Genomic DNA, 25,714 nt, shown 5'->3' on the forward strand with positions numbered 1-25,714 from the left:
TTTGGTCATCCTAGCTGCAAAATTGGCCGCTCTACAGCTGTTTTAAAATTTAGCGGCTGGCCGCTAAAAAGCGGCTAAGGAGCGGCTAAGGAGCGGCCTGGCTGCTATGACTAGAAAAAGTAATTTTCTCTAAAAATACACATGAACCACCAGAAAAAATTTTTACGTCTTTATCTGTAACAGGAGCCGAGATAGAGGGGGGTGCTCTTTGACCCCCCCCCCCCCCCCAATCTATTAAGGTGGGAATTGGGGCCCGAGCTGTAAGGGTTAATGCTTCTATAGGTATGTTTATCATTTTTCTAGTCTAAATATAACTATAATTTCAGTATTTTTTAAACATCATTATATTCAAGTTATTGTAATTTTAGATAAAATATCAATATCAAGAACTATTGGAACAATTTTTACCTTGCAAAACAAGCTGTTATAAAGTGTAAGATCCCTCACAATACCTATCTGTCTGTCTATAATGCATTACACATGTAATGCTAATAAAGAGGATGCTCTAAGAGTGCTATTATAATGTGAACTTCTCATAATTGAATGGGCTTCCTGAAACCAGAGACCATGAAGTTGGCCTAGTCACTACAAGGGGGAGTGCAGGAATATCCAGGGGGAGGTGCTTGCAAAAGGGTAATTTTTTTAGGGATGGGGGTAATCACCCCCTATAATATATTATGGAGGGTATAAACCCAGCCGAGCGCTGCAGCCATAGTCATTATTTTGTAGACAGAGGTATAAAAAATTTCAAAATTGTAATATTATTAAAATAGCAGTCACTCCTAGGTTTTATTTAAGCAATGTCCACTCCAATGTTTTTTACTCCGACGTTTGTCCACCTCAATGTTTTTCCACTCCTACATTTGGCATGGAACCGATTGTTGGTTGGGGTGCTAGTTTGATTCCTAGATTTTTAAGTTTTCAGGATTTTTTACTTCTATTAAAAAAAATTTAAAAGGCTGGGTTTATACCCCCCATAATATATTATAGGGGTGATTACCCCCATCCATAAAAAAATTACCCTTTTACAAGCACCTCCCCCTGGATATTCCTGCACTCCCCCTTGTAGTGACTAGGCCAACTTCATGGTCTCTGGTTTCAGGAAGCCCATTCAATTATGAGAAGTTCACATTATAATAGCACTCTTATAGCATCCTCTCTATTAGCATTACATGTGTAATGCATTATAGACAGACAGATAGGTATTGTGAGGGATCCTACACTTTATAACACCTTGTTTTGCAAGGTAAAAATTGTTCCAATAGTTCTTGATATTTTATTTAAAATTACAATAACTTGAATATAATGATGTTTAAAAAATACTGAAATTATAGTTATATTTAGACTAGAAAAATGATAAACATACCTATAGAAGCATTAAATAATTCTCTTTTTAATTATAAAATATTTTTTAGAAACAAGAACGAGAACAATGCATAGCAGTGTAAAATATAAATTGATATTTATTTCAAAATTCCAAAACTATCCAGGGACCTATAAGAAGCTTCCATAAAACAGAGAACTCAATAGGTACTGTAATTGTCGAAATCTTAAGCTGAAGACAAGAAAGCTAACTACTTTATATAATAGGATAATGAAATGCAGCTGTTTTAAGGGTTGCCAGCTTAATAATACAGACCGATTCAATAATTGTGTTAATATGTTATGATGTCTAACTTTAAAATGGTGTAATTATAGTTATATTTAGCCTAGAAAAATGATAAACATACCTATAGAAGCGTTAAATAATTCTCTTTTTAATAATATAAATATTTTTTAGAAACAAGAACTAGAACAATGCATAGCAGTGTAAAATATAAATTGATATTATTTTCCAAAATTCAATTCCCTCTGGTGATGTTATAAATAAAATACCAAAAGTCAAATTTAGGTGGATGTTATATGAATATATAAAGCTTCTTTACAGCCAAAAAAATTGGGGAAAAAAATATCATTTATGGAGCAACAACTAAAGTGGGTTTTTCACAAAACCTCGATTTTTTAGTCAGCTGTTCTATAAACAACCAAGTTATTTCCTATATATTATAAAGCAATGCCAGGCGATTAAAATGAGGTATTAAGCACTTTCTAACTCCAAAAATTGATTCTTCTAGAGCAAAAATTAGTTTAGGATTTTTGGTGACTCAAATTTGAAATTTGATTTGTAGCAAGAGAAAAATATTAAAAAAAAATATTTTTTGATTTAAGAGGCAAATTAATGGTATCAATATATTCGCAAATGTCTTATATACAGTTTAATACACTTTTAAGTCCATTATTTTTGGGGCTTTGAGTGAACGTTGAATAAGGTTGATTTTATCTCTTTTGTAGTTGTCTTATTTTATATCTATTATCTGTTACAATATTTGAAAAGGGAAACCCAGAGAGAGAAAGTGTAAAGAAGTTGTATCAACTTTTTTGCTTTTTATTTAAGATAGCTAGCCGGTCCTTTCAGTAAGTAGTAGATGTAAAATTTTTCATAGAATTCAGATATGCAATCGGTTTTTTTGTAGACCTCTTATTTTTTAAGTAATTTAAGTTTTTTTAAAAAATAATTAAGTCGGTTTTAAGGTACTAAAACGCAACAAAATAAAAGAAGAAAATAGCCAGTATAAACAAAAATAGTAAGATCTTTAATTTGACACCTTACTTTTAAAATTCTGTTGAGTAATTGTTGAAAAAATCTATTTTTTTAACCTCGGTTTAATCAAAACATTAAACCTAAATATTTTCTCATACAGACATAAAAAATATGGGTTCATATATACCATTAGAATGAGAAAAATAATATGAATCCATTGTAAGCAAAATTGAAAAAGTTTAAAAAAATTGTAATAAAAGATAGAAAAAATAAAAAAGTTATTTTAAGAATTGTAACTACTAAACTAGCCAATCACAAATCGCAAAAATTGACGAATCAGGAAGCTTAATCTATAAAATTAACCTATAGAATTGCCAGAAAAAAAGGATAACGTTCATACAATATATACAATAGATACTACAATAAATATAGTGATATTAAAGAACATGTAAAGAATGAAAAATTATGAACAAATATGCATCAGTCTGTTTATAAACTTCAAAACAATGCAGTTAAAAATACATTATTGTTTCTTGTGTTTAAAAAATATCTGCTACATTGCATTGTCTTTTGTTTAGGTTTTGTTCAGGTTTGGTTCAAGCTAACCCTTTAAAGCCGAAAATTATGATTCTTAAAATAAACTTATTTTTTTTATTATAGTTTTATAAAACTTTTTCAATTTTGCTTAGAATAGATTCGTAATATTTTTCTGATTCTAAAGGTATATATGAACCCATGTTTTTTATGTCTGTTTGAGAAAATATTTAGGTCGAAAGTTTTTATTAAACCGAGGTTAAAAAAATAGATTTTTTCAACAATTACTCAACAGAATTTTAAAAGTAAGGTGTCAAATTAAAGATCTTACTATTTTTGTTTATACTGGCTATTTTCTTCTTTTATTTTGTTGCGTTTTAGTACCTTAAAACCGACTTAATTATTTTTTTAAAAAACTTAAATTACTTAAAAAATAAGAGGTCTACAAAAAAACCGATTGCATATCTGAATTCTATGAAAAATTTTACATCTACTACTTACTGAAAGGACCGGCTAGCTATCTTAAATAAAAAGCAAAAAAGTTGATACAACTTCTTTAAAAAATTGAACAATGAAAAGATCTAGTGTTGTCTATTTCAGACAAATTATTATAACCGGGTTCTAATGTTGAGCTCATTGCGAGAATAATAAATCTATAAATAAAGATGTATGACCAGACAACTACCTGGATCCCCTTGTTGGGGACCTCTTTCGTCTGCTAGCAAATTGCTTTCTGCTATTTTGTAGCGACTTAGCTGTGTTAATATTCCCGTTGATATTGGTTTATTTTCAAAGACCCAATTGACATTCGGCAAAGGGTCCTCGAGATGGGGGACAAACAGTTATCTAACCCCTTCCCTGTCTGGAGTTTTACTTTAATGCAAGAATCTTGAATAAAAGGATTACATTTGAAATAATCTGGTATTGTGGGAGTGATTGCTGTCCATTACACTTCAACAGCCGAGGAAAACTAAAGGGAGCTGTGTCTCCTTTTCTGCCCAAATAACATTAACCAGGGCTTAGGTAAAGTAACGCATAAAGGATACATACCCCTTACTTAATTACGTCTTTTGTCTTGAAATACTAACTTTGCATGGTAATGAAATGCGCCTTTTTATGGACAACTCTTATTATAAATGTCTCACGCCTGACATAGCAGCAGATAGTACTATTTTTACTGACGTTAGTATGACAAAGAAAAACACAAAAAATATAATAACAGCTATTTAAATTTGACATATATGAAAACTTTAATTCTTGTAACGACACTTTATAGTTGTTAAACGTGTATCGTGCCTTTTCTTCCAGACATCACCATGTCAAGAAAAATTAAATTAATTGTAGATTTCTGTTATGTAAAAATGGTTTTAAGATGTATATATTGATGAATGAAGATATCGGTTATGACGTATTGATTACCCTCATTTTAAAGTAGTTTTGGCCTTGAGAAAAGTCCTTTGTAATTCCTAAATATACAAAATATGAAGTTGAGAGGTGATCATAAGTATGATAATAGTACTGCAAACTGATGTGACAGATATGAATTATTGATGGGATTATAGATGTATGGTTGATATGTGAATGTGTGAAGAATATTTCTCCCTGTCTGGGGACTGCAGATTTGTTGGGTTAATGTGGTTATATTCTACATACATTTACAGGATGGGAACAATAAATTATTACTTTTTAAAAGATTTGAGTAGCATTGCTCCTGTAAGTAACATTTTCCAAGATATTAAAATATCTATAGAGCACATATGTACAAACCTCCCTGTTAAAAGTGGTATGAGAGTCTTCCTATCACAACCCAGAATTGTTTGTAAACACCCCTTCGATATCTAATTTCATTACAACTGCAAATATCATATTTTAATAATTACTATTTCAACCATCAGATAAAACAAAGACTCTTTATTTTGTAATTTGTTTTCTTATTTACTTTGCAAATAGTCCCTGCACATCAGAGTAGTTTAGCTTAGTTGGTCACCCTGTACAAATACTTAGTCCCTGCACATCAGAGTAGTTTAGCTTAGTTGGTCCCTCTGTACAAATACTTAGTCCCTGCACATTACAGTTATTTAACTTTGTTGGTCACCCTGTACAAATACTTAGTCCCTGCACATCACAGTAGTTTAACTTTGTTGGACACCCTGTACAAATACTTAATCTCTGCACATTACAGTTATTTAACTTTGTTGTTCACCCTGTACAAATACTCAGTCCATGCACATTACAGTAGTTTAACTTTGTTGGTCACCCTGTACAAATACTTAGTCTCTGCACATTACAGTAGTTTAACTTTGTTGGTCACCCTGTACAAATACTTAGTCCCTGCACATTACAGTAGTTTAACTTTGTTGGTCACCCTGTACAAATACTTAGTCTCCGCACATTACAGTTATTTAACTTTGTTGGTCACCTTGTACAAACACTTAGTCCCTGCACATTACAGTAAGTTAACTTTGTTGGTCACCCTGTTCAAACAATTAGTCCCTGCACATTACAGTAGTTTAACTTTGTTTGTTACCCTGTACAAATACTTAGTCTCTGCACATTACAATTATTTAACTTTGTTGGTCACCTTGTACAAATACTTACTCCCTGCACATTACAGTAGTTTAACTTTGTTGGTCACCCAGTACAAATACTTAGTCCCTGCACATTACAGTAGTTTAAATTTTTTGGTCACCCTGTACAAATACTTAGTCCCTGCACATTACAGTAGTTTAACTTTGTTGGTCACCCTGTACAAATACTTAGTCCCTGCACATTACAGTAGTTTAACTTTGTTGGTTATTCAAAAAATTAGTCCCTGCACATTACAGTAGTTTAACTTTGTTGGTCACCCTGTACAAATACTTAGTCTCCGCACATTACAGTTATTTAACTTTGTTGGTCACCTTGTACAAACACTTAGTCCCTGCACATTACAGTAAGTTAACTTTGTTGGTCACCCTGTTCAAACAATTAGTCCCTGCACATTACAGTAGTTTAACTTTGTTTGTTACCCTGTACAAATACTTAGTCTCTGCACATTACAATTATTTAACTTTGTTGGTCACCTTGTACAAATACTTACTCCCTGCACATTACAGTAGTTTAACTTTGTTGGTCACCCAGTACAAATACTTAGTCCCTGCACATTACAGTAGTTTAACTTTGTTGGTCACCCAGTACAAATACTTAGTCCCTGCACATTACAGTAGTTTAACTTTGTTGGTCACCCAGTACAAATACTTAGTCCCTGCACATTACAGTAGTTTAACTTTGTTGGTCACCCAGTACAAATACTTAGTCCCTGCACATTACAGTAGTTTAACTTTGTTGGTCACCCAGTACAAATACTTAGTCCCTGCACATTACAACACTTTACCCCATCAGTCTTATATACTTAGCAGGCTTATTAACACCAAATACAAAATACATTTGTCATTCAGGCTATTTACTATTGTACTGGAACTAAAACAAATATTTTATCAAAAAGGTTCAAAAGGCACTTTTATGACTTTCAAAGTAATTAATATCATAAATTTAAATACACAAACCCCTTGTCTTTATGTATTTATCATTATATAGAAAAGGTTTTAATTATTCATATCTTTGAAATAATTTTTTTAAGGCAATGAATAAATTGCGGACTGAGAGTAAAAAGATATCATTGCTTTTTAAAGTCAAATTTGTGAAAATATATAATAGAAAATGTGATTGTATTAAAATTCTATTCATTTTATGTATTAGATATTATGTCAGGACGACATCATCATGACAGTGTTATAATATGTCAAAACTGCAGCTCAGAGGTATTTCTAAAGTTTTATCATTTTTACGTCAGTCTGCAGCCGTCTCGATTTGAGAAACGATGGCTTTCAAGCCCAGATTTTAATAAGAAACTAAAAAATAAAATAAATATACTGAAGCTTTTACAAAATCCTATATTTTTCGTGAGTTAAGGTGTTCTAAGGCTTACGCTAGGGTAGGAAAAACTTGGTAGGCTAGCCTAGCGGCATTGGATTTGGCCTCAAACAAACATGTCGTAATTTGTTTTTGTTTTAAATATAAAAAGGATGGCTTTTTGTTTAAGAATAAAGTAAAAAATCTATTGATAAAATGGCAGCTCGGCTACAAATAGGTGAAAAAACCGCGGCTATAAAATGTTTACTTTTTTGCGAATTTTGGTTTAACGGAACAGGCAGCTGTAAATTGACCAAAAATAGTTCAGCTCTAATTCTTTGGATAAATAACCTTTGCATATCTTTATATCCCTGTCTTACCCTGGATGAACAATTATAAGATAAAAAGTGATTAATTCCTAATAAGTTACTCATAAAATCTAAACCAGGATGGCAAAATACATACTAAGGGTATGATAATTTTCTATTGATAACTGAAAAACAGACGCACGGATATGAACTTTTTGAAGAGTAGATGCTCATTCAGTGCCTAGTTGTCAACTTACATCTTCAGAACTAAACCTAATAGGCTAATAAGCAAACTTATTCAATCATATTTCCCTTACAGACAGATTTACAAACTTATACAATACAAAACCTTTTATGGACATCTGTACTGAGCAGATATTATGACTTATATAACAGTTTCGCTACTTACTAGTCTGATATTTGATCATCGTAAAAGGAAATATGAAGAAAGACTGAGATATTCAAACTTGACCTTCAAAGACAAGGCCCACATTCATTAAATGTCACAAAATTTTAACTTTTTTTACTTGTTTTCTCCCATTTTCCTATGTGCCTTTAATTAAATATATTTGTACAGTAATATATTAATTTTAATATATTAGATATGTGTTTATATCAATAATTTTCATATCTCATGTTAAAATAAATCAACTACTATAATTCCTTCAAAGTTGTTATCTACCATATTTTGTAATGTAATAAAAGGTTGTTTGGTGAATTGGTTTGGAATTTTATCTAAGTTATTTAATCAAGATCTAGAGCTAGCTAGAGATACATATGTAGATTGCTTCACTAACTTTCATCACTAAATAATCTATATACGGTGATGAAAGACCCCTCTAAAATTTAGATGTTAGTTTACAGTTGACAAATTAAATTTTTGATTTTTGTACAATATATGTTTAGTGTTTAGTTTATGAAAGTTAAAATATACTGGGTATCTATAAATAAGAAAACAGATGCAGTTATTTACATAAAATGTTGAATTCAATGGCGTGATGAGGATTTCTCCAAACTCCTTAAACTAAAATCGAGGGGGAATTTTATAGATAACAAGATAGGTGTATTTTTATAATTAGGAGGGGGGGGGGGGGGTAGAAACAGCCTCCTAGATGTCCACCAACCAACCACTCATAAGTTAAACAAGTGTCCTTGAGGCTTTAGTTGGTAAGTTGACCGGCGAACATTTTACTTTTACACCCCACTTAACTTTAGGTTGGTGAGACTTTCTTAGTTTGACACCCCTTTAGCTATATTAATGGGGGTGTAGACCGTGAATTGGGGCGTACGAGCACCCTATATACACCTCTTAATTCAGCTAGAGGGTGGATTGTTTGAATTAAAACTAATAAACTGTAAACAAACAAAATTTACATTTCGCTTTAAAGGATGGTATCTTTGTAGGTTTGTGTGTGAGTATGTGGTGATGTAATGAGTCATAAATAGTGAATAAGAAAGACGGGTATAATTCTGACAAATAATCATTTATCATAAAACCTAATAATTGTATGAACATTGTACCTAATGTATAATCTTTGAAAACTGTTGAGGGCATAAATTTATTTGATAATTGACTATGTATATTTAATGCATCATTGGATACATTTAATCTTTTTAAAGAAAAAACAAGGATGACAACATCCATAAGTAGCGAAGCACAAAAAATCATGGATGGGATTACGTACAAGTAGATAAAGTGTATTTATTAAGATCAAGAATAGATTTATCCTTGACTTAAAAATTTGGAAAATCGGACTATATGGAAAAATAAGGGAAAAATTTAAAAATAGCCAAAAACCTGCAAAATGGCAGTCTGACCAACATGGTTGTCTTCTTTAAACGTCAGGAAATTAAATTTTGATATCTATAACTGAAAAAATTTGAAAATCGGACCATAAACACCAAAGGTATGGAGAAATATGTAAAAAAATACAAAAATAGCCTAAAACCTGCTTAAAGGCAGTCCTACCATCATAGTTGTTTTCTTTAAACGACAGGAAATTAAATTTTTATATCTATAACTGAAAAAATTTTGGAAATCAGACCGTTAACACTAAAGATATGGAGAAAAATGTGAAAAATACAAAAATAGCCTAAAACCTGCTAAAAAGCGGTCCGACCGCCATCGATGATATATTAATAGTTAATTGTGCTCCTTAATAATAAGAACGTTGTCATAAAATTTCAGCCTTATATCTTTTAAAGGAGCCAAACTAAGACGGACATTTCAAATTATAGAGTAGCTTCGCTACTAAAAAGAATTGACTGAGCTTTAGTTTATATTTTCATTCTTCTTTAGGTGCAAACTCCATTACTGCAGCGTTCTATCCCAACGATAATAATAGGTAAAAGTGACTGAGTAAAAAGCTTTTTTCAAAGCGACTCCTATAAAATGTTGTATGAAGATTCGTATGACAACTGGGAATCTTTGCTTTGCAACTAGTTATGAGCCATCCTTGTTTTTATACAAATCAATAAGTTTCTTTATATTTATCGACTCCCTTCTCCCTGATAGATTAATTTTGACATATCGCATTATGATCTTACGATGTACATTCGCTTCCGCATATTATCACAACAACAGCATAGATTTAATGACCACAATGGCAAAAATGATAGGGGTTTTTAATTATATGAGAATGAAGTAGATTTACAGTAAGTACTGTTGTAATAATATGCTGTTCTGGTGATTTGGGACAAAGAAACATATGCAGAAGTGAAAGCAAAGTTGATATTCCATAATCGGTCAGCTGAATATAAGTTGCCGATTGTGTACACAGTTTTCTCATCCTTTCTCAATATTTACTACCAGCCAAAAAAGCTATAAACCTACAAAAAATCTAAATTTTAAAAATTGAAATTTTGAATGAATAATACATTCAAATTTGGATTTTTTTTGGAAATTTTAAGTTTTTTAGCTAGTAGTAAATATTGAGATAGGATGAGGAAACACCGAGGAAACTGTGTACAAAATCGGCAACTCAAATTCAACTGACCCATAATCCTGTTAACAATTGTAAGATGAGATCCGTACAAGAGTGAGGGGAGGAAACACCACGGACAATTCAGATGTCACCCATCTACCTAAAATACAGGTCTAATATAAAAAATGGTATACCTTGCAAATACCTTGTTATTTAAATTTCAAGCATTACATAGATTGATAATAATTTGGTTGATGGTGCCATGTTTGTCCTGAAATTACTCATTCTTGTTCATATATTTACATGACGCTGTAGCTAATGTTTAAAAATCGCGGCCTACATCAACCTAAATATATCTTTAACTATTATAACTTTTATTTATATAGGAATGTAGAGAGCTGGAAGAGGTACGTGTGGACAGTCTGATTATAGATCCACCTGTAGAAAGAAAGAAAAGTAGGGTATGCGAAGCTTATTCATAAGTTACTGTAAACCGCCGTTATATTTCTCTCTCCATGGATTGGTTGGTTATTAGAATCCTCAAAAAAAACTATTTCAATCAGTGTGGCGTGCACAGCGATTCACCGGGGGGGGGGGGGGGGGGAGGTGACAAAAGAGGAAGGCATGCCTTCACAATTACTGGATATAAGGGACCAATGTTATAGCCCTATACACCCCCCTAATGCTCGCCACTGATTGTAATTAAACTACAGAGGGTGTTTATTAATGAAAGGGGAAACAGCCAGCTTATATCAACAACGAAATTAATTCGGAAAAAAATCACGAAACCTCTACGTGTTTTTCAGCTGTCGGGTGTCAACACAACGTGAAATTGACGGCCTCTCCATTTGCCTCCCAAATATTATTTAAGATTTATTTCACTTGTTGGTTATACCCTATACCTGGGAAAATGCAGTTTGTACTTTCTTTTCTCAATTTCAAAGCTATTTGCTCCTGTCAAATTGTTTAATTTTTCTAAATAAGCTTCACCTCTAAAAATGAATTACTTGCATATTGTCCAATACTTAAAACCAAATCAGAATTTTAAAATCGGGTTCACTGGTGTCCTGGATAGAAAACAGGTTTTTTTGAGTTACGTATGACAAGACCTATATTTCTATGACCGGACGTGTATGACGGTTCAGCACATAACTTCCATTAAATCACAGCAGATCATTTTTGTGGATTTTTTTAAAATTACTTTTTTACTCAGATTTTCATAGTTTTTCCCCAAAAAATCACAATGTTCTCATATTTACAGCTTAGTTAATCTAAATTGATTCAAAAAAAGGTATAGTAGATGACAGCTGAATCAAAGATTATGTTATTATCAATAACAAGATCTTTCAGAATCAATTAACTAATCTAAGATTTGTAGTCTAGAAGTTGGGTAAAAGTTATTTGAAGTTGTTATTTGAATTAATGTCTAAACAGTTAAATAAAAATTAAGTTTGTTTTGGTAGTTAACACAAAAAAAATACTCACTTGTTCCACCAATGAACTTTAAACTAACATGCTTCAGAATCAGCAATGATTCTGTATAAAGTTTTCCTTGTAATATTGACAAGTTATCTTGCTCAATATTGGTTTCTTGCTGACTTGATGTATAAATAGTTCCTGTGTTATTGTTTGTTACTGCCCATCATCATTGGAAACAGTCGTTTCAGTATTGTGGCTGCTTTTAAAGGTTTTGATGGGTTGTGGTTGCAGTTGAAATGATGGTGGTTGTGTGAAATTTTTGCTAGTGTCAGACACAGACTGCACCAGATTCTTGTTCACTCTGGCCTTTAAGGTATTCAGGTAAACATTGTAACCTGAAAGTATTGGGACAGGGTGGTGTTAGCTGTTTTGGGTAATGAGTTTGGATCTACTGCAGTTCAGGGTAAAATATTGCTGATAACGAATGCTTCCTGGTTCATGAGGTGACAGTAGATAGCTGTTCTCAGAGCAGCTTTTCCAGCAAACAGTAGGCTGTCCAAGCTGGCATTACTAAATATGGAACTGCAGTAGAATATCAGGGACTGGCAAATTGCTTTTTATGTATTTACTATGACTTACTTTTCTTTCCCTCAGGTGGAGAGAGCTTAAAGCATTTTGTTTTTGGGGTTTAGTTTGTTTCTAAGCTCCTTAACAAGATGGTCGATATAGAAAAGATTGTCACATGTAACACCTAAGAACTTAGGATGTCTGACTTATGGTACTGTTTCAACAATGACTACAGTGTCTGCTTCATTTGAAAAGGTGGTAAAGAATATTGTAGATGATTTGGCTGGAGAAATGAATGGGTTCTGACTTTTTAACCTATCATGAAGAACTGCTAAGAAAACTTTTATGTCCTTGACATAAGGATAAATAAGGGGATCTATGCTGTTTGAGTTGTCAGCAGAGAAAACTAGATGTAATTAGAGTGAGGTGTTGGCATTTATGATAGGGGGGGGGGGGGGGGGTAAAATGTGGTGACTCGTGCCACGACATACCAGCAATTTTATTTTGGGTGCTACTCCCTTAGTTTTAGAGATAATTGGATAAAATCTTAGAGGTATCTTTCAAAAAAACGGCGGCGGGACCGCCGCTCCCGCCGCCCGCCGCCGTTTTCCGCCGCCACCAAAAAATTTTTTTTTTTTGCATTTCTCGCCGAATTAGGCAATTTGGAATCATTTGAGACCATGTTATTTTTTTCAAAAATTTTTCCCCTTACAAGCAGCCCTGCGGGGGGAATTATATATTTGAATTAAGAAAACGGCGGCGGGACCGCCGCTCCCGCCGTCCGCCGCCGTTTTACGCCACCAACAAAAAAAATTTTTTTTTTGCATTTCTCGCAAATATTTATTACTGACCCATCAAAAAAGATTTTGTTCCAATATCTTCAAAAGCACAGGTGAAGTACTGAATTTAAGATATACCTTGATATACGAGAATTTGAAAAAAATGACTAAGTCCCCCCGCAGGGCTGCTTGTAAGGGGAAAAATTTTTGAAAAAAATAACATGGTCTCAAATGATTCCAAATTGCCTAATTCGGCGAGAAATGCAAAAAAAAAATTTTTTTTGTTGGCGGCGTAAAACGGCGGCGGACGGCGGTCCCGCCGCCGTTTTCTTAATTCAAATATTTTTTACTTACCAACCTAAAAAGATTTTGTTTCAATATCTTCAAAATCACAGGAGAAGTACTGTATTTAAGATATACCTTGATATACGAGAATTTGAAAAAAAATGACTAAGTCGGGGGGAGAAATGCAAAAATTTTTTTTTGTTGGCGGCGGAAAACGGCGGCGGACGGCGGGAGCGGCGGTCCCGCCGCCGTTTTCTTAATTCAAATATTTTTTACTTACCAACCTAAAAAGATTTTGTTTCAATATCTTCAAAATCACAGGAGAAGTACTGTATTTAAGATATACCTTGATATACGAGAATTTGAAAAAAATGACTTAAGTCCCCCCGCAGGGCTGCTTGTAAGGGGAAAAATTTTTGAAAAAAATAACATGGTCTCAAATGATTCCAAATTGCCTAATTCGGCGAGAAATGCAAAAAAAAAATTTTTTTGAAAGATACCTCTAGTTGGGGTAATAACTGACCCAGCCCAAAAGATTTTATCCAATTATCTCTAAAACTAAGGGAGTAGCACCCAAAATAAAATTGCTGGTATGTCGTGGCACGAGTCACCACATTTTACCCCCCCCCCCCCTTTACAGTTCAAATAGTGTATGGTATATGACCCCTCCTCAGCCTGTTTGGCAGATTTGTATGCATATTTAGATCCTCTGATAACAACAAATTGTTGTCTACCTCTAAGGTATTCACATAAAAACGTTACATGTACTCATTCAAGTCTAGTGCATTAATATTATGCAGTAGAACCTCATTGTTTACAGTGTCAAAAGCCTTTGAAAGATAAAGTATAACAGCATCATTCAGGTAGGGACAAATCATGCAGGCAGGATAAAGAAGTGACACAGGGCAGTAGCTGGAACCCTAATTGTCAAGTTTCCCTGGTTTCAGTAATGAAATAATTTTACCAGTCCTCCATATGCTTGGTGTCTAGAAGTGATTTACTTGTCAATACTACAATGAAAACATTGTACTAAATCATTGCTGATTCTGATTTGTTTAAACTTTTTTGGTGGAACCTGAGAGGAACCTTGTATCACATCCAGGATCTATGTTTTACCTACAAATCTTAAAATAGTCAATTGAGGTTATTAATCTTGTTATAGCTGTCATCTATTATACTTTTTTCATTTTGCATGAATTTAGAATAACTAAGCATGAAATGTGAGAATATTGTGATTGTTTTTTGGGAAAAACTATGAAAATAATTAAGAAAACGGCGGCGGGACCGCCGTCCGCCGCCGTTTTACGCCGCCAACAAAAAAAATTTTTTTTTTGCATTTCTCGCCGAATTAGGCAATTTGGAATCATTTGAGACCATGTTATTTTTTTCAAAAATTTTTCCCCTTACAAGCAGCCCTGCGGGGGGAATTATATATTTGAATTAAGAAAACGGCGGCGGGACCGCCGCTCCCGCCGTCCGCCGCCGTTTTACGCCGCCAACAAAAAAAATTTTTTTTTTGCATTTCTCGCAAATATTTATTACTGACCCATCAAAAAAGATTTTGTTCCAATATCTTCAAAAGCACAGGTGAAGTACTGAATTTAAGATATACCTTGATATACGAGAATTTGAAAAAAATGACTAAGTCCCCCCGCAGGGCTGCTTGTAAGGGGAAAAATTTTTGAAAAAAATAACATGGTCTCAAATGATTCCAAATTGCCTAATTCGGCGAGAAATGCAAAAAAAAAATTTTTTTTGTTGGCGGCGTAAAACGGCGGCGGACGGCGGTCCCGCCGCCGTTTTCTTAATTCAAATATTTTTTACTTACCAACCTAAAAAGATTTTGTTTCAATATCTTCAAAATCACAGGAGAAGTACTGTATTTAAGATATACCTTGATATACGAGAATTTGAAAAAAAATGACTAAGTCCCCCCGCAGGGCTGCTTGTAAGGGGAAAAATTTTTGAAAAAAATAACATGGTCTCAAATGATTCCAAATTGCCTAATTCGGCGAGAAATGCAAAAATTTTTTTTTTGTTGGCGGCGGAAAACGGCGGCGGACGGCGGGAGCGGCGGTCCCGCCGCCGTTTTCTTAATTCAAATATTTTTTACTTACCAACCTAAAAAGATTTTGTTTCAATATCTTCAAAATCACAGGAGAAGTACTGTATTTAAGATATACCTTGATATACGAGAATTTGAAAAAAATGACTAAGTCGGGGCTGCTTGTAAGGGGAAAAATTTTTGAAAAAAATAACATGGTCTCAAATGATTCCAAATTGCCTAATTCGGCGAGAAATGCAAAAAAAAAAAATTTTTTGAAAGATACCTCTAGTTGGGGTAATAACTGACCCAGCCCAAAAGATTTTATCCAATTATCTCTAAAACTAAGGGAGTAGCACCCAAAATAAAATTTTTTTCAAAAATTTTTCCCCTTACAAGCAGCCCTGCGGGGGGACTTAGTCATTTTTTTCAAATTCTCGTATATCAAGGTATATCTTAAATTCAGTACTTCACCTGTGCTTTTGAAGATATTGGAACAAAATCTTTTTTGATGGGTCAGTAATAAATATTTGCGAGAAATGCAAAAAAAAAATTTTTTTTGTTGGCGGCGTAAAACGGCGGCGGACGGCGGGAGCGGCGGTCCCGCCGCCGTTTTCTTAATTCAAATATATAATTCCCCCCGCAGGGCTGCTTGTAAGGGGAAAAATTTTTGAAAAAAATAACATGGTCTCAAATGATTCCAAATTGCCTAATTCGGCGAGAAATGCAAAAAAAAAATTTTTTTTGTTGGCGGCGTAAAACGGCGGCGGACGGCGGTCCCGCCGCCGTTTTCTTAATTCAAATATTTTTTACTTACCAACCTAAAAAGATTTTGTTTCAATATCTTCAAAATCACAGGAGAAGTACTGTATTTAAGATATACCTTGATATACGAGAATTTGAAAAAAAATGACTAAGTCCCCCCGCAGGGCTGCTTGTAAGGGGAAAAATTTTTGAAAAAAATAACATGGTCTCAAATGATTCCAAATTGCCTAATTCGGCGAGAAATGCAAAAATTTTTTTTTTGTTGGCGGCGGAAAACGGCGGCGGACGGCGGGAGCGGCGGTCCCGCCGCCGTTTTCTTAATTCAAATATTTTTTACTTACCAACCTAAAAAGATTTTGTTTCAATATCTTCAAAATCACAGGAGAAGTACTGTATTTAAGATATACCTTGATATACGAGAATTTGAAAAAAATGACTAAGTCGGGGCTGCTTGTAAGGGGAAAAATTTTTGAAAAAAATAACATGGTCTCAAATGATTCCAAATTGCCTAATTCGGCGAGAAATGCAAAAAAAAAAAATTTTTTGAAAGATACCTCTAGTTGGGGTAATAACTGACCCAGCCCAAAAGATTTTATCCAATTATCTCTAAAACTAAGGGAGTAGCACCCAAAATAAAATTGCTGGTATGTCGTGGCACGAGTCACCACATTTTACCCCCCCCCCCTTTACAGTTCAAATAGTGTATGGTATATGACCCCTCCTCAGCCTGTTTGGCAGATTTGTATGCATATTTAGATCCTCTGATAACAACAAATTGTTGTCTACCTCTAAGGTATTCACATAAAAACGTTACATGTACTCATTCAAGTCTAGTGCATTAATATTATGCAGTAGAACCTCATTGTTTACAGTGTCAAAAGCCTTTGAAAGATAAAGTATAACAGCATCATTCAGGTAGGGACAAATCATGCAGGCAGGATAAAGAAGTGACACAGGGCAGTAGCTGGAACCCTAATTGTCAAGTTTCCCTGGTTTCAGTAATGAAATAATTTTACCAGTCCTCCATATGCTTGGTGTCTAGAAGTGATTTACTTGTCAATACTACAATGAAAACATTGTACTAAATCATTGCTGATTCTGATTTGTTTAAACTTTTTTGGTGGAACCTGAGAGGAACCTTGTATCACATCCAGGATCTATGTTTTACCTACAAATCTTAAAATAGTCAATTGAGGTTATTAATCTTGTTATAGCTGTCATCTATTATACTTTTTTCATTTTGCATGAATTTAGAATAACTAAGCATGAAATGTGAGAATATTGTGATTGTTTTTTGGGAAAAACTATGAAAATATGGGTAAAAAAGTAATTTTCAAAAAAAAACCACAAAAATGATCAGCTGTGATTTAATGAAAGTTATGTGCTGAACCGTCATACAAGCCCGGTCATAGAAATATAGGTCTTGTCATACGTAACTCAAAAAAAACCTGTTTTCTATCCAGGACACCAGTGGGTTATTAATAATGATTTGCTCTCGTTTATGCATAGATCCCTTTCAGACACCCGAAGAAGAGGCAAAACTAAAAGCAAAGCGACAGTTCAATGAAGACCTAAAGGTAGATTTTTTTACACCTGAGAGTAATATTACTAATTCTTGTTTGCTGGCCCCGAGCAAACAGAACAGATTAAATTTATCTTTTTCATTTTGTTTTTAATACACGTTTTTCAGTAAAGCTCTAAACATACTAATAGAACTTGGAGCCATACTGAAAAATAAATTTTATAGTAAGAATTACCTAAAATCACACCTTTTCGTTCAATACCATTCCTTTTTAGGTTTATATAGCAATGATAATAATAGTTCTGCTGTCAACATTAATAACAATAATAAAAATTTACTTGGTTGCCCTGGCCTCACCACAAAGCGACGAGTAAGTATACCTAGTGGCTATTAGTTATAGGAAGCTTGTAACAAATGCATCATTTTTTTACTAAAAAAGTTTATAGTTTAATGAAACGAGGATGACAACATCCATAGAAGCGAAGCTCTGGAGTGTTGGGACAAACAAAATTGACCACTTCCAGTAAAAAAAAACTACTTAAATACAGGATATTGGGATCATGGAAAGAAAACGAAGTTTCCGGTTTCGTCGTTTTTTCACAGTAGCCTTTCTCCTATTTCTAGCCCCTGCGGGGCAATCATTAACATTTAACCTTCAAAAGCTACTGTGAAAATACGATGAAACCGGCAACTTCGAAACACTTTTACAATCAACATGTTTTAAATAACCGTACGGACTTTCTGGTATATGAGGATTAAAGGTACCACGCTCTATAAAAATCAGAATGGCAAGTAAAAATTTGACAAGACAATAACACAATTAAATTAACGCTATCCGTAACTTACGAACCTACTTCAAAATTGGAAAAGCTTCGCAGATATAGATTTTAATGAATTTAAGAATATTAAAACTTACTTTGCTTGTATTTTTGGAATGAATCTTATGTAAATATGAATAAACAAAAGGATGCTTTGTTTAGGCCAACTTTCAGACCACTAACACAACAAATAGGTTCAGATTTCAAATACAATGGAAATGGATTTCTACCATGCAATGGGTAAACATTTTATGCCTTCTTAATATTTTAAAAATAGTTATTTTAAAAGCGAAGCTTTACTATAATTCGGATCAGACTGGCTGTTACGATATAATCTTTTTTGGTACATTTTGAAATGTTAGAATAATCCTTTTGATTTTAAACTTTACAGAAATTATGTCCTGATCGCAACCAGGAAATTTTAGGCGATTCGAAATAAAAAATCTTTAAAAAATATCTTCCTAGACTTTTTCGGACAAAAAATTGCCAGAAAAAAAAGTCTTCTAGTAACATTAATCTTTTCAGTGCTGCGTGTAAAATGATCTATTTATTTGTATCATGACTAGGTATGTTCCTTGCCAACCTGACCACCTGTCACCAGAAGTGAATGCAGAAAGAATGGCTGGTGCTATGACATAAAATTATCCTGTATATCGTGTTCAAATTATATCAAATAAAGTACTGTTAACGTAATTTTTATTTTATGATTTTTTACATATCACAGATTTTAAAATATTTTAATTTACATAATTTACAGAAATTTTAAAAAATATACAATTTACAAAAAGGATTTTTGGTGCTTTCCATCAAAGTACGTATCGAGTAATCAATGAGTCAATACCCTAGCCTAACCTAAATTAGTAATAATATAACGAAAACTAACACCCCTTATTTCCAATATTTGTATGTGCTCGATAAGGTGCTTTGAGGGAAAACTCTGGATATTCAGGTTGCTAGATACTATCTGGCAAGACTTTTAATAAATAAAAAGTTGGACATCTTTTATTAATGAAAGAAAATATCAAAATAGTATTTATTTATTGGCGTGTACTTTAAAAACAAGAAGTGCAAAAGAATATATATTTCAAAAGCTTTATAAGTAGGTATATTCTTAATATTACCATTAGATAAATAATTAGCATTGCTTAAAAAATCTTTAATCTAAAAATGGTTTTCATAAACTTTTTATTGATGATGGTGATTGAAAAATAACTGAAGAATGTTGCTGTATTTACTATTCGTATGATTACTTCCAGTTTTTAGCCATAAACCTAATAATCCAGGGAGAATTTGAGAGTCCAACTATCACCAACAGCAGTCCATAGCACAGCAAAACAACCAGCACCTTATTTGAAGCTATCCAGCCGAAAAAACGGTTTCTTTGAATCTGTTGCTGGTCATCAGCTGATTTTGTACTCTTGCCGCAGTACACCATCAAATATCTAAATCAAACAATATTTTATTCCTTTCATTCAGAATAATAAAAAGAACAAGACCTAACTATAAAGGATTTTTCTCCTGCAAAATCTCCTCGCTTTTTATGACATTTAAAAAAAAAAATTTTTTGGCTTTTAAGACCAATATTCGTATTAAAACAGTTTCTAATCTAGATATCAGATCTATTTAATTTCTTATTTATCTAGTTCTTGCTTTTTTTAGTTTAGGCATTTGTTAAACCTTTATTTTAAGTTAATCTTTAAAAAAAACCAGGAGGATTGCCAATCTTTAAAATCAAAATCAGTAAATCAGCACCAAACAAGATGTAGCATTGTTATTTTGCCTGGCACAGATAATAATTTTTAAAATATGACAATGAAAACCGCCGGAAGCAAATTTTCATACACTCTTTGTACCTGGCATGTACTAGTCTATTATCTCTGACCAGGATGTGATGTTCTGGAATACTTCCTCCTTCACTATCCTCTACTATTCCCCGCTTAGGACAATCACTGTGGATCTAGTAACATTAAAGTTTTTAATGCAATACAAAATGAATTTAACACAAAAAATAAAACTAGGTATACATTACAATTTATCTATCATACGATTGTATATGTTTATCTTGAAGTTATACTTCATTAAAGCTTTTGTTGTAAGAGAAAATAATATATAAAATCGGACTCACCTTAACATTTTCATGGTTAATAACTTGGTTGATAGATAGGCAGGACAGAGTTGAACCAAGCAAACTCCTGCTCCAACCAACCCCACTAAAATCAAATTAAAATTAAATTGGCCAAAGTTCGGGGAAATGTTTACAAAAAACAATTGCAGTAATATATCTCATATAAAAGATAAGTAGATTAAATTTCCAACATGAAACATCAATTTGCAAATAGATGAAGTTTAAGAGAAGACTAATGAGAGTATTTTCCCTTAGAAATTTTAGAAGTGTTTCTCATATACCTAGCATTTGAATAGATCCAATTTCCCAACATTTATAGATGAACAAAGAAGGTAATAAAATATCTCACCTAGTGCTGTAGTTCAAACTTAAAATAAGATCACTTGACAAATAAATGCCCTCACCAAACTTTGATGTCTTCGATCTGAAAATTTAAGAAGTTTCATATTTCCGTCTATTAAACAATCAGCTGTGCCAATTGAATCTAGGGCTTTTTAGAAAAAATGCCTGAAACCACCCAATTACTTTAGTGAAAATTCCCTAAAATGAAGAATCAAGATCTTAATTGGTTAACAAGATTTCAACGGACATTAACAAAAAACCATAATTTTTCATCTTTAGACTTAAGAGGATAGGTTATCAAGGATAAAAGTGTCCTTGTGGCCATATAAATGACAATTTGCCTCTTTGAAAAAAAAGGCAAATAAATCTTTGATACTGGGAGTAAAACTAAACTCAGGCAGTGTACCTGTGTTGTTGAAGTCCATGATTAAGAATGCTGAACCAGTTGTCCAACCTACTTCCATGAAAACCATGGAATGTTTCTCCAGACTCGCATCTTGCATCCCAACTAAAATAATTTCAGTTGATAAATTTTAGAGAAAAATGGAAAAATTAAGTAGGTATAATTTTGTTTCAATACCAACTTTCAGGGCGACCACCGCCTTTTTGATATTAATATTGAAAATAACGTACTACAAAAAAAATACAATGAACACAATAACGTACATTTTTTGAAAAAATAACGTACCATAAACCACATATACAATATACATATATCTATAATACAAAACAGTACGATGTCTTTCGGTCTGTCTGAAGCTTAAGATCTCGGTATTCGATGAACTAATTGGGATCTACTCTTCAGGGAATTGATATCCTATTATATAAAGTAGTAAGATTTTTTGTTTGTGGGATATGGTCCTCCTTTATATGGAAGCTTCTTATGGGTCCCTAGATGACTTTAGGCTATTAGATTTTTATAGATTTCGGGTTTTAGGCTATTTTTATGTCCTCCAAATTCCTTCCAATATAGAGCCTCTAGATGCTAGGGGAGGAGTCGCTAGTCTATAATACAAAGTAAAACTATATCTGTCTGTCTGTTTGTAACGAAGGATATTGCTAACCGCTGAACTGATCGGGTTCTCCTTAACAGGGTAGCTTCTCATAGGTCATGGGAAGGTTTATAACTACCTCCCCTAAGAAAATCTACCCCAATTTAATCATGTAAATAGTACCACCTAATAATGAGGTTTTTATTCATTTATCTAAGTACGATTAAATATTCCAGCAGCTTCGCCTCTAGCCTCTAGGGGCATCACCCAAAAGGGTTTTGTAAAGTCCCCCTCTTATAGGTATAGAATTGATCGTTCGTATTTTGTAAAAAAAAAAAAAGAAAAAATGAGTGAGTTTTTTTTAAAGGGAGTTTACTTGTTATATTTTACAAAAAAAAAAAAAAATTTAAGGCGGAATTTTTTTATGGGGGTTGGGGTTGTCCCAACCCCCAAATAAATAGCCTAAAACCACAACAGGATCAGTAGGTATATTACCTGAAAAGCAGAACCCAATCGGTTCATCAGTTGCCGAGATCTTAAGATTAAGACAGACAGACAGACATTGTTTACTTTGTATTATAGAAAGTAGTATCTCATTCCTATAAGTAAATGAAAACATAAAAATCAACTAAAAATGATCTCGCTAACTGATGAACAAATGTGATACTCCTTGAAAGTGTAACTTCTCATATGTCATGGTATATAAGGTTTGTAATTACAATTAGTTTAGAGAAATTTTTTTTTGATATTTAGTGAAATACTTGATTGAGTTGAGTTTTTTTTATTTTACGGAAGCTTCACAATGACGTCATAGATCCTGGGATAAATTGGTAAAATGGCGCGCGAAGCGCGCAGAAATTTTTGAAAAATAGTTTTTATGAAATACAATAACATTAATGATTACTAATACTAACCATACATTACAGAAAAACGTACAATAACGTATACTGAAATGTTCATATTGTACACAAAAATCAATAACGAACAAAAACGTACCAAAAAACCTAAAAATGGTGTTCAATATGAACATATTGAACATAACGTACATAGTGGTCACCCAGAACTTTTAAAAATAACAAGGAATATTGTTAATAGGGAAATCCTACCTTTCTGTATCTTTTTTTGAAACTTCCAGAATGAAGTTAGGCTTGGGATGATTTTGTTTCAACTGAATTCCAATATTTTTCAAAATGTCCGGATAACTGGATTGTTTCAGAGTTCTAAATCAAGTTTAGGTTATTTTCTTACCGTTTCGACAATACAAAAAAATAAAATGCAGCGACAATATTTCGGGAACAGACTATTGAATTTCTAGACGTAAAACAAGGATGACAACATCCATAAGTAGCGAAATAAAAAATTCACCAAACCTTCTTGCGTATTTTTATATTTATTAATATTCTTATTTTGTAGATTGATAGACAGACCGACGGATAAAGTAAATAAAACCTCTTTGAACAATTTGAAATTTTATTTTTCATACAAACACAAGCTAAAATTTAAAAACAGGGAAGATAAAAAAATTAAAATTAAACGAAAAAAAAAATTTAAACCATCTGAAAAACAGTCTTATGAACACAAGAACCACTTTTATAAATTGAGATAGATAATGAATTTTATAAATTGGGAATTTAATTTTAATAGATATAAATAATTGCAAAAAAAATATAAGTTGTTTTTCTATTATGCTTTCTTCGAGCCTTTGAACACATTATTTTACATAAGTAACATTTTACTGAACAAGTAAAGAATATCTACCTCAGTTTCAGCAATGATTGGCTACCCTCAAAGATCCATCTCAGTAGATTCAATTGTTTTGGTGTTAATTTACATTTTCTTTTTTCAAGTTGATTCTTTAAATCAACTAAAGTTGGATAAACATTGACAGCTTCTTGGATACCTTAAAGAATAATTGAATGAATGGAATGTTATTTAGTTAAAAGTTAGCAGCCACATGTCTAATAGTATTCATAGATAATAATTAGTATACATCAACCTCCAATAAAATCGTTAATTTGTACAAAGTATATTTTTATAAAAGCGATATGAAATTGATTTTCATGTGATGTGTTATAATAAACCAGCATTAAAAAGTGATATTTGGCTGATGTATGTATTTCATAAGATACTCTTAGTGTCGCCTATGCATTAAAGAAATGGCAACTTGTATCTACAAAATATTTTCTTCAATAATTGAATATATGAGAAATTAAAAAGAAGCAAGTTAAGTTTATGTATATACCTTTAATATCCTTATTTCCAGCAGAATCCAGGTAAAATGGAGGGAAAGGTGATAAGGACGAATCATGTCGGTAGGATATAGCTGCACCAACAAACAAACTTAAAATTAAATATTATTATTACTTTGCATATTTGTAATTGTCTACCTACCATAGTCTTGACAAAAAAAAGAAAAAGTTGAGATTATACCTAACCCATGAAATGTTTACTTTGGATGAAAAATATATATTTATCAAAGGGGTGGTAAGTTGTAATAATTTTAGCAGTTTGATTAATGTACTATTGCATTTTACAGCATTTGATTATGTTTTGCCGTGTTATTCATTTTGCACTTTAAACTCAACAAAACATTTAATGTTATTTCTTCAAAAATCGCTTAACATTTAAAAGTTTTATTAAAACCAAGGCCTTGCAAGGTAACTCATTTTTTAGTTGATATAACTATATTAAACAAAACCTAGTAATTTCACAAAAAAAACTCAAAATCACTGCTGGAAGGTGCTTAAAATCACTTGCTTTGGTTCGTGTATATACCTAGTCCCTTTTATAGTTTAATATTTACCTTAACTGAACATCACAAGCAATGATATCTCTATGTAGACATTCAAGAATTGCCTCACTCGTTGTACTAAAAAATTTTGAATATTTTTTTTCTTTCTTTATACTACACTAGTGGCTTCGCCCCTAGCCTCTTAGAGGTATAATTACATCTTCTATTACTTACCCAGCAGAACGAATCACAAATTTTCGCACCTACCCAGCAGGAAAACATTTTGCGATTAAATTCGCGAAATTCGTAAATTTCGTAAAATTCGTAAAATTCATAAAATTCGTAAAATTTGTAAAAAAAAAAAAAAAAAAAAAAAAAAAAAAAAAAAAAAAAAAAAAATGGGGGGGGGATTTTTTTGTTTTTGGGGGGGTTGGGGGTGACCCACCCCCCAAGAAAATAGCTTAAAACCACCGCAGGACCAATAGATATATACCCTGAAGAGTAGAATCCGATCGGTTCAGTGGTTATCGAGAACTTAAGCTTCAGACGGACGGACAGACATCATTCTACTTTGTATTATAGATTAACATAGTTGGAAGTCTGTATCAAAAGATCTCACTAGCTGCTAGAACGTTATGGTTCTCCATTCCTATAAAGATTGTTATATATCAAGGAAAGTTTTTTATGTCTATTTTTTTAATATTTAAAGAAATACAATTAGGGTTGTGGGGTTATACTCTTCTCCCTTAAGAACTCGGACCCTAAAACCACCAAATAAATAAGAAAAAAAATAACTATATATTTCATAAATGTACCTTGAATCAAAAAATATGTTTTCTTTCTCTTTGGAACTGGTCGAAATAAAATGGCCTCGTGAGCGCAACATTACGTCATCATAATCAGCTGATCGAACAATGACGTCATCATGATCAGCTGCTCGGGGCGTAATGGCAGCTTCAGTCAAATCGTTGCTAGATCCGCTGTTTTCAGGCATTTTTATATGTTTGTATCACGATGCTTTTTATGTTACTTATCCATTTTATCTGAAATTTTTAATAATCACTTAATAAGAAAATAAATAGGTATA

General features: G+C 32.7%; 2 protein-coding genes across 2 annotated transcripts; one reads left to right on the forward strand and one right to left on the reverse strand.

Annotated features, from left to right (window-relative positions):
* The first annotated feature begins 6,857 nt into the window (after nucleotides 1-6,857).
* Nucleotides 6,858-19,130, forward strand: LOC145311669 (uncharacterized). The gene is made up of 8 exons (XM_080150629.1): nucleotides 6,858-6,915; nucleotides 9,614-9,659; nucleotides 10,336-10,409; nucleotides 10,625-10,699; nucleotides 17,618-17,674; nucleotides 17,895-17,989; nucleotides 18,600-18,677; nucleotides 19,004-19,130. Exons 1-8 carry the CDS (start codon nucleotides 6,859-6,861, stop codon nucleotides 19,074-19,076), a joined length of 555 nt encoding a protein of 184 aa, XP_080006755.1. The 5' UTR covers nucleotide 6,858; the 3' UTR covers nucleotides 19,077-19,130.
* Parp16 (Poly(ADP-ribose) polymerase 16) lies at nucleotides 19,117-25,685 on the reverse strand. The gene is made up of 10 exons (XM_080150628.1): nucleotides 25,443-25,685; nucleotides 24,700-24,765; nucleotides 24,139-24,236; nucleotides 23,655-23,796; nucleotides 23,003-23,116; nucleotides 21,311-21,412; nucleotides 20,912-20,986; nucleotides 20,563-20,647; nucleotides 20,291-20,394; nucleotides 19,117-19,879 (listed from the first exon to the last, which is right to left on the reverse strand). The coding sequence occupies exons 1-10, from the start codon at nucleotides 25,619-25,621 to the stop codon at nucleotides 19,684-19,686; spliced, it is 1,161 nt and encodes a 386-aa protein (XP_080006754.1). The 5' UTR covers nucleotides 25,622-25,685; the 3' UTR covers nucleotides 19,117-19,683.
* Nucleotides 25,686-25,714: the final 29 nt, after the last annotated feature.

Source organism: Acartia tonsa, chromosome 2, assembly GCF_053477335.1.
Source record: "Acartia tonsa isolate MP-2025a chromosome 2, ASM5347733v1, whole genome shotgun sequence".
Taxonomy (NCBI): Eukaryota; Metazoa; Arthropoda; class Copepoda; order Calanoida; family Acartiidae; genus Acartia; species Acartia tonsa.

Coding starts and splice junctions, on each gene's coding strand:
- LOC145311669 (XM_080150629.1), top strand. CDS start 6,859: ATGTCAGGACGACATCATCATGACAGTGTTATAATATGTCAAAACTGC. Junction 6,916..9,613: donor GTCAAAACTGCAGCTCAGAG/GTATTTCTAAAG, acceptor ATTCTTCTTTAG/GTGCAAACTCCATTACTGCA. Junction 17,675..17,894: donor AGTTCAATGAAGACCTAAAG/GTAGATTTTTTT, acceptor ATTCCTTTTTAG/GTTTATATAGCAATGATAAT.
- Parp16 (XM_080150628.1), bottom strand. CDS start 25,621: ATGCCTGAAAACAGCGGATCTAGCAACGATTTGACTGAAGCTGCCATT. Junction 21,413..23,002: donor TCAAAAAAAGATACAGAAAG/GTAGGATTTCCC, acceptor AAATTATTTTAG/TTGGGATGCAAGATGCGAGT. Junction 20,648..20,911: donor AGTTTGAACTACAGCACTAG/GTGAGATATTTT, acceptor ATTTGATTTTAG/TGGGGTTGGTTGGAGCAGGA.